Here is a 15,882-nt window from a genome sequence, read left to right on the forward strand (position 1 = left end):
TCACGTTTAGGTCTTTCAACCATTTGGAGTCTATTTTTATGTGTGGTGTAAGGAAATGGTCCAGTTTCATTCTTCTGCATGTGGCTGTCCAATTTTCCCAACACCATTTGTTGAAGAGACTGTCTTTTTTCCATTGGACATTCTTTCCTGCTTTGTCAAAGATGAGTTGACCATAGAGCTGAGGGTCCATTTCTGGGCTCTCGATTCTGTTCCGTTTATCTATGTGTCTGTTTTTTTGCCAGTACCATACTGTCTTGATGATGACAGCTTTGTAATAGAGCTGGAAGTCCGGAATTGTGATGCCGCCAGCTTTGCTTTTCTTTTTCAACATTCCTCTGGCTATTCAGGGTCTCTTCTGGTTCCATACAAATTTTAGGATTATTTGTTCCATTTCTTTGAAAGAAGTGGATGGTATTTTGATGGGGATTGCACTGAATGTGTAGATTGCTCTAGGTAGCATTGACATCTTCACAATGTTTGTTCTTCCAATCCATGAGCATGGAATGTTTTTCCATTTCTTTGTGTCTTCTTCAATTTCTTTCATGAGTATTTTATAGTTTTCTGAGTACAGATCCTTTGCCTCTTTGGTTAAATTTATTCCTAGGTATCTTATGGTTTTGGGTGCAATTGTAAATGGGATCGACTCCTTGATTTGTCTCTCTTCTGTCTTGTTGTTGGTGTATAGGAATGCCACTGATTTCTGTGCATTGATTTTATATCCTGCTACTTGACTGAATTCCTGTATGAGTTCTAGCAGTTTTGGGGTGGAGTCTTTTGGGTTTTCCACATACAGTATCATATCATCTGCAAAGAGTGAGAGTTTGACTTCCTCTTTGCCTATTTGGATGCCTTTGATTTCTTTTTGTTGTCTGATTGCTGTGGCTAGGACTTCTAATACTATGTTGAATAGCAGTGGTGAGAGTGGACATCCCTGCCGCGTTCCTGACCTTAGGGGAAAAGCTCTCAGCTTTTCCCCATTGAGAATGATATTTGCTGTACGTTTTTCATAGATGGCTTTTATGATATTGAGGTATGTACCCTCTATCCCTATACTCTGAAGAGTTTTGATCAAGAAAGGATGCTGTACTTTGTCAAATGCTTTTTCTGCATCTATTGAGAGGACCATATGATTCTTGTTCTTTCTTTTGTTAATGTATTGTATCACGTTGATTGATTTGCGGATGTTGAACCAACCTTGCAGCCCAGGGATAAATCCCACTTGGTCATGGTGAATAATCCTTTTAATGTACTGTTGGATCTTATTGGCTAGTATTTTGGTGAGAATTTTTGCATCCATGTTCATCAAGGATATTGGTCTGTAATTCTCCTTTTTGATGGGGTCTTTGTCTGGTTTTGGGATCAAGGTAATGGTGGCCTCATAAAATGAGTTTGCAAGTTTTCCTTCCATTTCTATTTTTTGGAACAGTTTCAGGAGAATAGGTATTAATTCTTCTTTAAATGTCTGATAGAATTCCCCTGGGAAGCCATCTGGCCCTGGGCTTTTGTTTCTTGGGAGATTTTTGATGACTGCTTCAATTTCCTTAGTGGTTGTAGGTCTGTTCAGGATTTCTGTTTCTTCCTGGTTCAATTTTGGTAGTTGATACATCTCTAGGAATGCACCCATTTCTTCCAGGTTATCTAATTTGCTGGCATAGAGTTGCTCATAATATGTTCTTATAATTGTTTGTATTTCTTTGGTGTTGGTTGTGATCTCTCCTCTTTCATTCATGATTTTGTTGATTTGGGTCATTTCTCTTTTCTTTTTGATAAGTCTGGCCAGGAGTTTATCAATCTTGTTAATTCTTTCAAAGAACCAGCTCCTAGTTTCGTTGATCTGTTCTACTGTTCTTTTGGTTTCTAGTTCATTGATTTCTGCTCTGATCTTTATTATTTCTCTTCTCCTGCTGGAGTTAGGCTTTCTTTGCTGTTCTTTCTCCAGCTCCTTTAGGTGTAGGGTTAGGCTGTGTATTTGAGACCTTTCTTGTTTCTTGAGAAAGGCTTGTATTGCTATAGACTTTCCTCTCAGGCCTGCCTTTGCTGTATCCCAAAGATTTTGAACCGTTGTGTTTTCATTTTCATTGGTTTCCATGAATTTTTTTAATTCTTCTTTAATTTCCTGGTTGACCCATTTATTCTTTAGTAGGATGCTCTTTAGCCTCCATGTATTTGAGTTATTTCCGACTTTCCTCTTGTGATTGAGTTCTAGTCTCAAAGCATTGTGGTCTGAAAATATGCAGGGAATGATCCCAATCTTTTGGTACAGGTTGAGACCTGATTTGTGACCTAGGATGTTATCAATTCTGAAGAATGTTCCATGGGCACTAGAGAAGAATGTGTATTCTGTTGCTTTGGGATGGAATGTTCTGAATATGTCTGTGAAGTCCATTTGGTCCAGTGTGTCATTTAAAGTCTTTATTTCCTTGTTGATCTTTTGCTTAGATGATCTGTCCATTTCAGTCAGGGGGGTGTAAAAGTCCCCCACTATTATTGTATTGCTGTCAATGTGTTTCTTTGCTTTTGTTATTAATTGCCTTATATAATTGGCTGCTCCCATGTTCGGGGCATAGATATTTACAATTGTTAGATCTTCTTGTTGGATAGACCCTTTAACTAGGATATAGTGTCCTTCTTCATCTCTTATTACAGTCTTTGGTTTAAAATCTAATTTGTCTGATATAAGGATTGCCACCCCAGCTTCCTTTTGGTGTCCATTAGTATGTTAAATGATTTTCTACCCCCTCACTTTCAATCTGGAGGTGTCTTTGGGTCTAAAATGAGTCTGTTGCAGACAGCATATTGATGGGTCTTGTTTTTTAATCCAATCTGATAGCCTGTGTCTTTTGATTGGGGCATTGAGCCCATTTACATTCAGGGTAACTATTGAAAGGTATGAATTTAGTGCCATTGTATTGCCTGTAAGGTGACTGTGACTGTATATTGTCTGTGTTCCTTTCTGATCTATGCTGCTTTTAGGCTCTCTCTTTTGCTTAGAGGACCCCTTTCAATATTTCTTGGAGGGCTGGTTTCGTGTTTGCAAATTCCTTTAGTTTTTGTTTGTCCTGGAAGCTTTTTATCTCTCCTTCTATTTTCAATGACAGCCTAGCTGGATATAGTATTCTTGGCTGCATATTTTTCTCGTTTAGTGCTCTGAAGATATCATGCCAGTCCTTTCTGGCCTGCCAGGTCTCTGTGGATAGGTCTGTTGCCAATCTAATATTTCTACCATTGTAGGTTACATATCTCTTCTCCCGAGCTGCTTTCAGGATTTTCTCTTTGTCTCTGAGACTCGTAAGTTTTACTATTAGATGTCGGGGTGTTGACCTATTTTTATTGATTTTGAGAGGGGTTCTCTGTGCCTCCTGGATTTTGATGCCTGTTTCCTTCCTCACATTAGGGAAGTTCTCTGCTATTATTTGCTCCAATATACCTTCTGCCCCTCTCTCGCTTTCTTCTTCTTCTGGGATCCCAATTATTCTAATGTTGTTTTGTCTTATTGTATCGCTTATCTCTCGAATTCTGCCCTCGTGATCCTGTAGTTGTTTCTCTCTCTTTTTCTCAGCCTCTTTATTTTCCATCATTTGGTCTTCTATATTGCTGATTCTCTCCTCTGCTTCATTTATCCTAGCAGTTAGTGCCCCCATTTTTGATTGCACCTCATCAATAGCCTTTTTGATTTCGACTTGGTTATATTTTAGTTCTTTTATTTCTCCAGAAAGGGTTTCTCTAATAACTTCCACGCTTTTTTCAAGCCCAGCTAGTATCTTTAAAGTCATGCTTCTGAACTCTAGGTCTGACATCGTACTAATGTCCTTATTGAGTAGGTCCCTGGCTGACGGTACTACCTCTTGTTCTTTTTGCTGAGGTGATTTTTTTTCATCTTGTCATTTTGTCCAGAGGAGAACAGATGAATGAGAGAACAAAATGCTAACAGATTAACAACGTCCCCAGCAAATATACTCTATACAAATCAGAAAAGACCTGAAACCAGGGGAAAAGAAAGGGAAAGAAAGAAAAAAGAAAGAGGAAAAAAAAGTAAAAGAAAAAGATAAAGATAAAAACAAAAACAGAACAATACAAAAAAAAACAGAATATGATCAAATGATCAGGCTAGTGCATCGATCAGTGCCACACACTAGGGTTACTGTGCCTCTTTAAGGGCCCTTTCTAACAAGCCTGTAATTTCCTACAACTGTTTTTGTCCCTAGATGTAGAAAACTAAATTACTCAGCAGAGCTACCAACACATTTAGTATTTGTGGGTCCTCCTCAGAGCTAAGGGTTAGGCAATCTTGGCTGGTGTTCGAACCAATAAACAAAATAGAAGCTCGTCTCTTGTGAAAATTCATTTAAAGGATTTTAAATATGAGCTAAGTTATTTGTGAGTTATATTAGTCATCAGTGGCTGGAAAATTTTAATAATGCAGAAAAGAAAAAGGAAAAAAAGGCCCATGATAGAAAAAAATAGGATAGGAAAAACATTCCTGGATCGAACTGCCTTCACTCACTGATGGACTGATAAAGCCAAAGGGCAAGTCTAAGACTGTAGCTTTACGGTGAATTTTTAACTGTATTTACTGGAGATACCTATATATTCTTAAGAAGGCAGGGCCCTGCACAGGGTAAAGCACAATAGATCAGCACGTCACTGGGTAAGTTTTGCCCACTTCGTCATTAACTTCAGATCCAGCCCTATGCTTCATATTAAATTCGAAGGGAAAACGTCCTCTGCAAATCAGAAACACAGGGTACAGATCTAACGTGGCTTGTTTTCACTAGGAGGAAGTGTGGGATGAGTGGGATGTGTGGATTTTCCACTCAGGAGTAAAGTGAGCTAGTTAATTAGCAATTAGAAGCTGCTGTAGGACTGAGAAGGTGACACAGAAGCTAGGGGGATGTAGGCAGATGATGGCAGAAAAGCTTAATTACAGTCCTGGCCAGATAGTCAAAGAGATGAAGACCTGCAGGGGTCTCCAGCATTCTTTTGATATTTTGAAATGGCAGGCAAGGGCAGAGTTCATAGAAAAGTTGTAAGATAAATGGATTCCTGAGGACTGGTTCTGAAAATGAATGCAAAATTTAACCATTATAGGAAAAAATATATTGGTGTAGTTCGTGATGAGGATATGTGCAAAGATTGTTTGATGAATTGGATCTGAATTTTGACAAAGGCCAAACCTTTAATTTAAATACCAGTCTGAGAGGTATAGGATTAAAGGAAGGTTGAGATTTCTCTTTGATGACCAGACACCCCAAAAAAAAAAAAAAAAGAAAGAAAATGAAAATGAAAATGGGACATGAGCAGCAGAAAGAACAACTAATATCAAACCCAGAAAAGAACAATAATGTTGGAGCTTCACAGTCTGCATTCAGTAAGGAAAAGGAGGAATTAAATAGGGAAAACCTTTTATGTGTAACAAATCCCTTGGGAGCTCAATGGAATTACAGATTTCTTCTTTAAAATCTAATCCATGTTGTAGTCCTGGGACAGAAAAAGAGGCTGCTGATTTTATTCCTACTTTGTTGGTTAAGAAATAACTTCTATTTATCAAAGCAAAACTAGTTAAAGGTGAGGTTGCTCAGACTTTTCTTGCTCTTTTAAAAAATGATTCCACAGAGATGCAGTTAGCTGGACTCTCTTATCATTATAGCTACTCACTACAGTTGTTTTTCCCCATGTCCCATTATTCTAACTTACCAGAAGGATATACATTGAAAGCACCTTTGGATTTTTTGTAAACTGTGAGAAGAGAGTCAACACTAGGGGTGTTAACTTGCTAATCAAAATTCCTGCTTCAAATGATATTGGTATGTTTATAACAAATCTTTTCTTGTTTGTGAAGTATATTGATTTCTGTTAGGGGAACTGCCTTGCTTTAAGAAGTCAATCTAAGAAACAAATTTGTACCTACACTGATTAGAAGGATCCAGTAGCCAAGGAAATGAGTCAGGGCTGGAGAATGGGCACCTTTGTTAAGTCCTTGAAGAAAGACCTGTGACACTGGGATATGTTTTTTGCAAGCCTTTAAATCTCAGAGGGCAGTAGACAGGTTAGATAAACTCTTTCAGTTGCTGCCAGAAAATACATAATGGAAACTAAAGCTGTCAGAAGGGAGATGACTTAGAGAGAACCCCTGAGTTGGGAAATAACCTCCTGAATTTATTTCCCATTAAAAAAAGACAAAAACAAAAACTGTATGTGGCAAGGTAGATAAAAACACATTGAAAGTCTTATTGAAATGTCTTATGATTCTAAGGATGTAAAAAGCTTAGGAAACATGAAGGACTGTAATTAACCAACATTCAGTTCAGTCTTCCAGGAGCTCCAACAAAATTTTAAGTTTTAGATGTTTAAAGAAATGCTTATGTAAGATGCAAAAGCCACCCAGGTAATATGCAACTAATTTACATCTTATATCCTTGATCTTTATCTTTACTTGCTAGAATACTGAAGAGGACAAACAATGCTACGCAAATGAAAAATAAACCTATAAAAATGTTTTTTCTAATGTTACATGAGGAAAACAGTTTCAGTGGCCCCCACAGAGAATAAGTTCCATTACTTAAGTGCTTAGTAGCTAAATTTTTATCTACTATTTTTTAAAACTCCACTTTGCAAGTAACAGTCAAGTCAAATGTTTTGGTTTATTAGATTTTCATGCCAGCCTTCCCTACTCCATTTAACAGAGAATGATTGCTGACTGGGCATAGCGCTACTTGCCAGGCTAGAAAATGTTGTGCCTACAACAAATTAACTTTTAAAAATCAGATTATATTGTTGAAAGATTATGATTGAATGTTGAGAAGGAGAACATTTATTTTACCACCACAAAGGTTCAGGGGTAATGAAAGCCATCTATTGAATGATTCTAGGCCCTATGCTTTAAACTTAGGATATTTTAAGATGAGCTCAGAGAACAATACCACCCACATTTCAGTTCTGTGGGCATGCTCTGGGAGCTGGAGTGAGACACCGTTCTTCACAACTTGTAAATAATATTGCCCTGTGAGTGTTGAATTCTGCAATCAACCCGCAGTGGGGGTATGCTGATGGGGCCTGGAAAGTAGTCTGAACAGTTACTCATAAATGGGCAAATGCAGGCAAGATGAACACACTGAAAGATGAGAATCGACTTATGCAAGTGGCCAAGGGTAGAGGAAAGATCTGTTTCTAATAGTGGAACCTCTTGGCCAGTGGTTTCCACTCTGTCAGAGGCAGGTTCAGAGCAGGTTTTTCTAAATGACTAATTAGGGAGGGAGATGGTGATAGGAACCAACAGGCCAAGCCCTGAGGCACTCCTAAATCTAAGAGGCCTAGAAAAAGAAGGGACCAACAAGAGACGGAGAAGGAGCAATGGAGACAGGAGGTGAGTCAAGAAAGGGTGATACCCTGGAGGCCAAGGAGAGAAAATGCTGCCAGTAGGTCAGACAGCATGCAGACCATGAACTGGGCTAGGGATTTATCTACTGCTTCTACATATTTATACAGTATTTAAATTTGTATATTTGTAAATTTGTATATATTGGCGAGCTATATGATACAATTACTTTTCTTTTTTTAAAGATTTATTTATTTAGTTAGTTAGTTAGAGCATCTCAAGCAGACTCCACGCTGAGTGCGGAGCCCGACGTGAGGGCTCGATGTCACGATCATGACTTGAGCTGAAATCAAGAGTCGGATGCTTAGCTGACTGAGCCACCCAGGCGCCCCCTTAACTTTTCTAACAATCATTCTTGAAGAATAATCCATTTCTTTGCTATAAGCTTTAGTTTTTGTGATGAGCAAAGGTTCATATTCCTCTATGCTTGTGCATTTTGGACTCATATTTCCGTGGAATGAGTGAATGAGATTGTGGCACAAATGTGTTCTTAAACATTACATCTAAACGGATTATGATCGCGAAGCCTTAAGAGTGTTGCAAATTATTAAGATAAGCTTTAGTGTAGTTTTGTTCATTTTTATGCACAGGGATAGTCACACTTTTAAGTAACCCAGAAATTGTTGCCTTCTTCTCAAATGTGTAATTTCCTCCATGGAAACATGGAAGAAAGAAGGGTAAGCATGGAAATGAAAATGAAATTCTTACTTCTCTGAGTATTTCCCTAATTTGACTTTCAGAAGGAAATGCTCAAAAACAACTTTGAAATGATTCAATTCTCACTCATCCACACAGCGTTTTCAAGACATATTTTCAATATTGCTCCAAAATGTATTTTTTAGGCACACATCTTAAAAAGCCAAATTTTATGTCATAATTACAAATAATTATTTCATTTTGTTTTGTGTTTTGCAGGCAACCCAAACAGGAAAACCAAAGCCCCCAATTCAAACGCAGCATCAAATTCAACAATTGAAACATCTGATGAAGCTGATGATATAATTCAAGATCCAAAAATGGATACAACACAAATCAAAACTGTATATTATTAAAAAACCTGTGTTGCAAAAGCTCACTGGAGAGATGGAGCAATACAAATAAAGAATGCATTTCAAATAGAGTTTGTAATTGTACTTTTCAAAAATTCACCATTCACAAAGCAAGACACAGCTGCATTTTTGATCATTCAATTAGTTTATTAAAAACCCACTAAGGTTTCTGATCATGCTGCAGAAGTTTACTTTTATTTGCTAATTAAGATGTTTCTGTATTACATGAAATTATGCTAATACGTCAGGAGAAATTAAAGAACTTATCAATAACACAGACAAGCGAACCTACACCAGTGCGGAACAATTAGAGATTTGTCACATTACCAACATTACACAATTCTTTTGATACTTAGAGGCAGTTCTTTTTACGAGATGGCACTGGATAGGTAAATCTCAGGGGGGATGGTCTTATAAAACAGAGGTGGCAAGTTAAGTCTCTTAGAGATCAACCCCTACCTTTTTTTCAGGGCTTGCTGGGTACAAAATGAATGTACTGTCTTTATAAAACCTAACATTCAATAACAAAATAGGTCACAATGCATAATCTGCATAATAAATATTTTCTGCATACCAAGGGATAACCATAACAAAAATCCTTCACTGATAAAGTTCCTACAGAACTTCTAAAATTAAAGTTATAAAAAAATAAGTTCTCTAGTCCCACCTAAGGCTATTATTGCATTAATACCACTTAAGACACCTAGAAATAAAACTACGGTTTCTGCACATTATAATTGTCTTAAAAGATTTTTATTCCTAAGTACGACTTCTATTACAAGAACACAGACCTTGTTTTCTAATGGAATTCACTAGGAAAAAAGGATTAATTTTAAAAGCTGGCTCTTCCCAAAACATCCACTGTGTTGTATAAAATTACTGTAGTTGAAAGACTAGCCTTTCAAAATGTGTCAAATACGGCTTCTCTGGTCTGAGAGAAAAAAAAAAAAGGAACGCCTTACTGCTCTCGGCATGCAAATCTCAGGTTTAGAAACTTTTGGCCATTAGGCTGTCAAAATTTTTACCAAGAACTGGGGATGTCTTCTGGACCAGCACTGCGCAGAAGTTTCTGTGACGGTGGAAATGTTCTTTCCCTATCTGCACTGTCCATGGTAGCCACTAGCCCCATGTGGCAACTGGGCACTTAAAATGTGGCTCGTGTAAGTGAAGAATACATTTATATTTTATTCATTTAATTAATCTAAATTTAAATAGCGACATGTGGCTATATTGAGAGCATAGCTCCAAGATCATTACTGCAACATCTACTGGCCATGATGGATTTCACACTGGCTGTCTTGATACACAGATATTCAAAATTACACTATTAATCAGATGTTGCCTCAGGTAAAAACCTAGGATGAGCAAGTTAAGGCACTGGTACAGTTCTACCTTTGCTGTTCAAGGGCAAGTGCTGATGCCATAAATGACACAGGAAGCAGGCAAACTGGTCAAGGCCAGCGAAATGCTCACGGTTCCCCAAACTCCTCCTAACCTGTGAGAGATACGGAGGCTGGGCATGGCTGGATGTGTCACAGAGTGCAGCTCCTGGGCTTCGCAAGTGGGATTACCATCAAGCTAGCTTAAGACATATACTCTCCTTGGAGGCCAACTGCCCAGGAAGGTGGAGTCCCAGCACTGGTACTAGCTATAGTCCCTGCCAAACCAGGTTACCTGAGGGAGAGCCACTGAGCTCAACCAGTGGACCAACTGGTATGTGTCTCTGTAACTTCTGTAACTGTGAAGCAGTTGTGCTTCACAGACTGAGACAAAATATTAAGAAAGCGAGAGGCCTCATCAAATTACAACCAAGTCTATACAATGAAAACTATTTTAAATGATTTTTTTGGGTGTAACAAATACTAACCTAGTGACAGAATTTAAGCCAGTCAAAAATAATCTAAAAAAATTTTTTTTAAATAATCCTAAAAATTTAAAACAAAGTACATTTCCAAGTATGCACATAGGCAGGTCATTCTGGGGATTGGTCTGATAAGGAATATAGTAGCTTTATGTGTTTTTAGAAGACAAATCAATGGAATTTTTGGTAATCATCAAATCTTAGAAAGAAGAGTGGGTCTAGAAGAAGAGGCCGTAACAGGAACATACACATAACAGGACATAAAAGATCCAAGTTATTTTCTATGTGGCCTTCTCATGAGAGCAATTTCATCCTTTAAAAACTGTTTAATTGGATTTTGAAATGGATGAAACCAAACCTCACTAAAAGTCATTTCTTTCCTTAAAACTCTCTCATGGTGTCTCATGAGATTCAAGTCCAAGCTTCCAAACATGGGACTTAAGACTGCTTTCTCGTGTTCCTGTGAACCTTCAGTAGTAGTCTCAATTCTTCCCACTTCCTGCCTCACCTATTGCTTGCAATCCTTGACACGCACACAACTCAGTTTTTTCTGTTGTGGTCTCTGTTTATAGTACGCACTCGTAACTGCCAGGACTTCCACCTTCATCCTCCATCAAAATCCAAATCAAACAATACTTTCTTTAGGTTGCCTCTTCTAACTTCTCCAGGCAAGCTAAGTAGCCTTCTGTGTTTCTATAAACACATGCTCAGGTCAATTACTGCACTTATCACGCAGTGATGTGTTCTGCTGTTTCTCCTAACAACTAAACTAAGAACCTCTTTAGGGAAGCAAAGGAGTCTTATGATTCTCTGTATCCCCAGTACTTAGCAGTGTTTGCCATGCCAGGTGCTCAGTCAATGTTTGTTGAAGAAAGGAATTGATGGCATTTTTATCAACATTATAATAACTCCACAACCTAGTTTAATTGCAGGTGACCTAGAGTTATATAATTTTAGACAGAGTGAATTGTAAATACAGACACATAAATTGTTTTACTCCTTATTTATTGATGTTTTGGCCTCCGAGAACCAAAGATGTAAACAGATACGTATGAAGGGTGAACAATTGGGGATACCTCGGAGAGATTTTAGCCAACAGATGATAATTGAGAAAAGAAAGAGGGAATTGTGTGGGGAGTAGATCCATTAGCTAAAAGCAACAGCCTCAGAGTATTCAGATAATCAGGTTACAGATACAAAGCTAAACATAAATTCCATATGCATCTAGTGAAAATGACACACATTGGTTGGTAAGAATGTAAACCAAATATCAATTAACTGCTTAAAGAAGTTGAATGTGTTTAATTAACAGTTATTTTAGTAAATTCAACCTTTACCATTACAGAATGCTACCTTCTTACCTATAATAATTTCTAAAATGAATATTACTTGAATTGTACTAAAATATTGATAAGCATATACATTAAGGAGGGGAAAAGGTCTCAGAGATAAATGGGTATAATATGTTATAGATGAAAGACACCAAGGCCCAGAGAAGCTAAATGATTTAGTTGAAAGTCAGACAGGTGGTTAGAAAGGCCAGGACTTTTTGGATTTTTCTGTTAGATTCAGTTTTCCTTCTGCTACACTCTGCCTCAGGGAAAATTTCACTAATCTTCTAAAATTTATGAGTGAGATCTGTATCCAACCCCAACAACAAAATTACTTTAGAAGAAAATTAGTGAAAAGAAATGAATTTTATTCAGATGAGAGATTTCATAAACTATTCTCATACTATGGGGAATTTACTTAAGAATAATTCCAAGAATATTATCTAGTGGAAAAAATTACTGAGCATTAAATTTTTTTAATTTGCACCCTGTATTAGTTAATGAGTGCTGAATTTTATATAATCCTTCTGGACCATTATTAATTGTGTCCCCATTCAGAAAACAAATCTAATGAGCCTATTTATAATCTCTACAATAAACAGAAATAAAAGTCACCAATACCTGAATTAACTTTGTTTCACTACAATTATTAGCATATTAAACCATGTTATACACTTAATAGGATGAGGTCATCCTTGTGCATGTAACATTTTTCAATCATTTTTAAAATTTTTCTTTATTTTTTCATCATAATAACCAAAGAACTGTATTTTCATAAAATGCAGTTTAAAAAATATGTAAAATACAGCAAAGGACAAACAATCCCTTAAAAACCTAATAACTCTGTTTCTCTTCCACAACTGATAGAACTACTTAAAAAAAAAAAAGGGTTTCTTTTTGAGGAGGCCATCGGACTAAATTAGATTATGGAAAAGCTAGAAGTGTGAAAACTTCCTCAGCTATAACGCTAGAGTAGGGATGTGGGCATAGCTTCCCTAGAATGGGAATAAGGTAAGCACAGGTATGAGGAGTTAGGAAGCTGCCCTCCACGCCCCCTTCTGACTGAGGTCATGCCAGCGAGGGGAGCTGGATGAACAAAGAATCAGTACAACTTTCCAGCTTGTGAGGTTACGTGTACTTACCTGATTTCACCAAAATGATTTCACCTGTAGCCAAGTCTGTAGGTCAGCAACTTGAAAATTTCTAACTGCACCACAGTGAGGTACATGCAGTCTTTGGTGCCAAGCCATGATAACTGAGTGATGTCTGATGCTGCTATAATAGTAAGTGTTTAACTCAGTGGGTGTCAGGGCTATCTAAAAACTAAGCAAAGTAAGTTTCACTGATTCACTGATCATTGTGAAATTAAAAATGTAAGAAACACTTCTATCTACTAATATATGTTTGAAAATGCTTACCAATATAAAATTTCCATTGTTATATAAAGGCTTTCATGATGCAACTCCCTGGCTCTTATATTTTAAAAAGTACAGAATAAAATTCTTAATCCTAAATTTTTGTGACTGCTCTTAAGGTCTATGACTGAAGTAAAAGAGAGAAACACCCCAAACTGGTCATTTTTGAAACCATAAATTCAGTGTGAAACCTGCTTCAAAACTACAAATTATTTTAGACAAATAAATATATATGTTCACATTTATAAAAATTTTCCACATTACTCATAGAAACAAGCTTCATAAAATTTACATACAGAATACAATAAAAATCAGCTCTAACGATGATTTAGCTGTCATTCTCCTAATTAAAAAGTTCTGTGTTTGAGGTATCACTTGAAGAGATGCCAATATGGCACATTTGTAAAACAACCCAGGAGTCTATCCTAAAAATTCTACCCAACACAGCATCATCTCTATGAGGTTGAGCTACTCTTGTCTTTTTAAACAAGGAAGAAAACTGTAATTGTTACAATAACAGGGGAGGCAGGTACTAGACACTCTGTGTTTCATGTAACAGTAAAAATTCCTTATAAGTATTTTCATTATCATCTTCCTGCCAACACCATTCATTTCATATGTCCTAGTTAAAACCAATAAAGCAGCTTCATCTCCTATGACTTCCAAAAAAGGTTTGAGATTTAAAAACAACAGTGAAAAATTTCACTACCTTTATATATTATCATAGGATATAAAGCTATTAATTTTTCAGAGTCAAGAGCAAAGCATTATCCCCTACCTCACTTTATCACTGGAAGGTGGACCCTTGATTCAGCAAACACTCATTAAGTGCTAGGTAGAATACCTGTGTTGACTGTAGTAAAGCCATTTACAATCAACTTATGAAGTAATAACACTAGTCAGACAAAGAGTCATGAATACCAAAAATAATGTGTTTTGTATGTACAAATAACTATACTTGGGGCATGGCTACCAAGTAATAAGACTGATTCAATACTTTATAGAGTCAGCACATTAAAAATGTATTGCCAGATGACAATGGTCCCATATATGAAAAAAAAGTCTATATGGAAAAGGCCGTGATTTATTGCAAAGCATAATTATATAGCAAATTCCAAGGAAGGTCAGATAACTTTCAAAACCAAATTTTAAAATTTAATGGCTTAGGCTGAAGATTCAGTTACTTTTTGGAGATCTCAGAAGAATTAGGGGTGGAAGAATGCTTTTCCTTTTTTCTCTTCTTTTTTTCCTTTTTGTGATGTTTCCCCCTTTTTGACTTATTCTTTTTTTCTTTTTTCTTTTCTTTCTTCTGATATTTTTGTTTCTTTTGTTTTGAAGTGTCCTCTTCAGTGGAACTGGATGAGTAAGACCTATGGGCAATACATACATACTGACTGATAACTGCATTTATGGCTGATAGGTAAATTTTAAATGAGATTTTAATTGCCTTAAATCATTTTTGGAGCAAGGTGGGACATAAACAAAGAAACTCAAAATGTGCTTTACATATTTGTATTCTCTTAAAATACTGACTTGGGAATTTTTGCTCCTTGGCCACAGAAATTGACAATAACTCTATTCTGCTCAACTCTAGTAATAAGTTTTAAACTCAGTAAGGATATAATGATTTTTCTGTGATTTTCAGTTTTTCATCCTGTCATACCCTTCAAAATATTCTAAGGTGAGCAAAGTGTCATTTACCAAGCCTTTATTATATATACAATTCATTCGCATATGCAATAAGTTGTTAGCAAAGTCTCTTAAAAGAGTTACAAAAAGATGCAATTGTACCTCGGTATCAATGGGTGAAAGCTGAAAATTAGCAAAATGAAAGCACTTTTGTTAATTCTTTTGATTTTTCAAGTCAGAATACTTCAATCTTCTAGATGCAGAGTGATACAGATGAGCACTTGCATTCCAAAGTAATTTTCACTAGTTACAAAAAAGATGCATTTGAATGAATATAAATAAATGAAGATGTTATAGCATTATTCTTTATTTTTCTAATATTACTCTAATAAAAAATTAGGGGGGAACTATATAATTCCTTCCTCTACTATGAAAAAAAAAAAGTAACAAAAAACAGAGAAGCCATCTCTTAAGATCTTATATAAACAGGTATACAATAATCTGCCCACACCCAAACTCTAAATGTGCAACAAGACAGAAACTGAGTCAAGGTAAAATCCTCAAGAGATAGTTGAGTGATCTAACCATTAGAAGTTAAAGCCCAAACTAAGAAAACCTGAAAGAGACATACAGGAGGGAAAACATAAATGCATGAGACTCTAAGGCCGGGTCTGTAGAGTGACTCAGGAGTCCTGTGTGGGAGCCCCGAGCTTTCCCCTGTTTCTGTGATGCTCTATTCCCTCCTCCATCTTGTCTACCTCACTTGGACTCTTGGCTGTTTCCTGGGCTTATTTTCTCATGGATTCTCTAGTTCCCTCTTCAACTCCATTATTGTCAACTCTTGTCTGTTTTCCTGTTTTAAAGACCCTGCTTGACCTGTGGATTCTGACTAGAGCTTCTTTGCCTGTACATTTTTCTTTGGCTTTTTGGTCCTGGATTCTCATTTTTAAGATACAGTGTTAGACTTGCACACAACAATTCTATTAGGTGGCAAAATCTCTGCTAAGTATGCCTAGAAAAGTTCATTTAATTTCGGGCCCTGCCTGAGATCTGTGAGACCCCAGTCTTGAATAAATAATCTGTTATGATAAAATAAGTATATTAGAATTTGGAAAATAGATAATTTCATTTTTCCTATAAGCAATCCATCTTGCTGTGCTATGCAAATGATTGAACAATACACGAGTCAGACTACAAAATACACTGAACTCTACCTTCCTAT

At 36.7% G+C, this 15,882-nt stretch overlaps 2 protein-coding genes across 2 annotated transcripts in view; one reads left to right on the forward strand and one right to left on the reverse strand.

Annotated features, from left to right (window-relative positions):
* The window catches only part of SHISAL2B (shisa like 2B), a 23,752-nt gene extending 14,378 nt beyond the window's left edge, over positions 1-9,374 (forward strand). The window contains exon 3 of the mRNA XM_027605259.1: positions 8,291-9,374. Within this exon, the coding sequence (XP_027461060.1) occupies positions 8,291-8,427 (137 nt within the window). The 3' untranslated portion in view covers positions 8,428-9,374. The remainder of the gene's footprint in view (positions 1-8,290) is intronic.
* Positions 9,352-15,882, reverse strand: part of SREK1IP1 (SREK1 interacting protein 1) — a 45,149-nt gene continuing 38,618 nt past the window's right edge. Inside the window, exon 5 of the mRNA XM_027605260.2 lies at positions 9,352-14,401. Within this exon, the coding sequence (XP_027461061.1) occupies positions 14,212-14,401 (190 nt within the window). The 3' untranslated portion in view covers positions 9,352-14,211. The remainder of the gene's footprint in view (positions 14,402-15,882) is intronic.

Source organism: Zalophus californianus, chromosome 5, assembly GCF_009762305.2.
Source record: "Zalophus californianus isolate mZalCal1 chromosome 5, mZalCal1.pri.v2, whole genome shotgun sequence".
In the NCBI taxonomy this organism is placed as follows: domain Eukaryota; kingdom Metazoa; phylum Chordata; class Mammalia; order Carnivora; family Otariidae; genus Zalophus; species Zalophus californianus.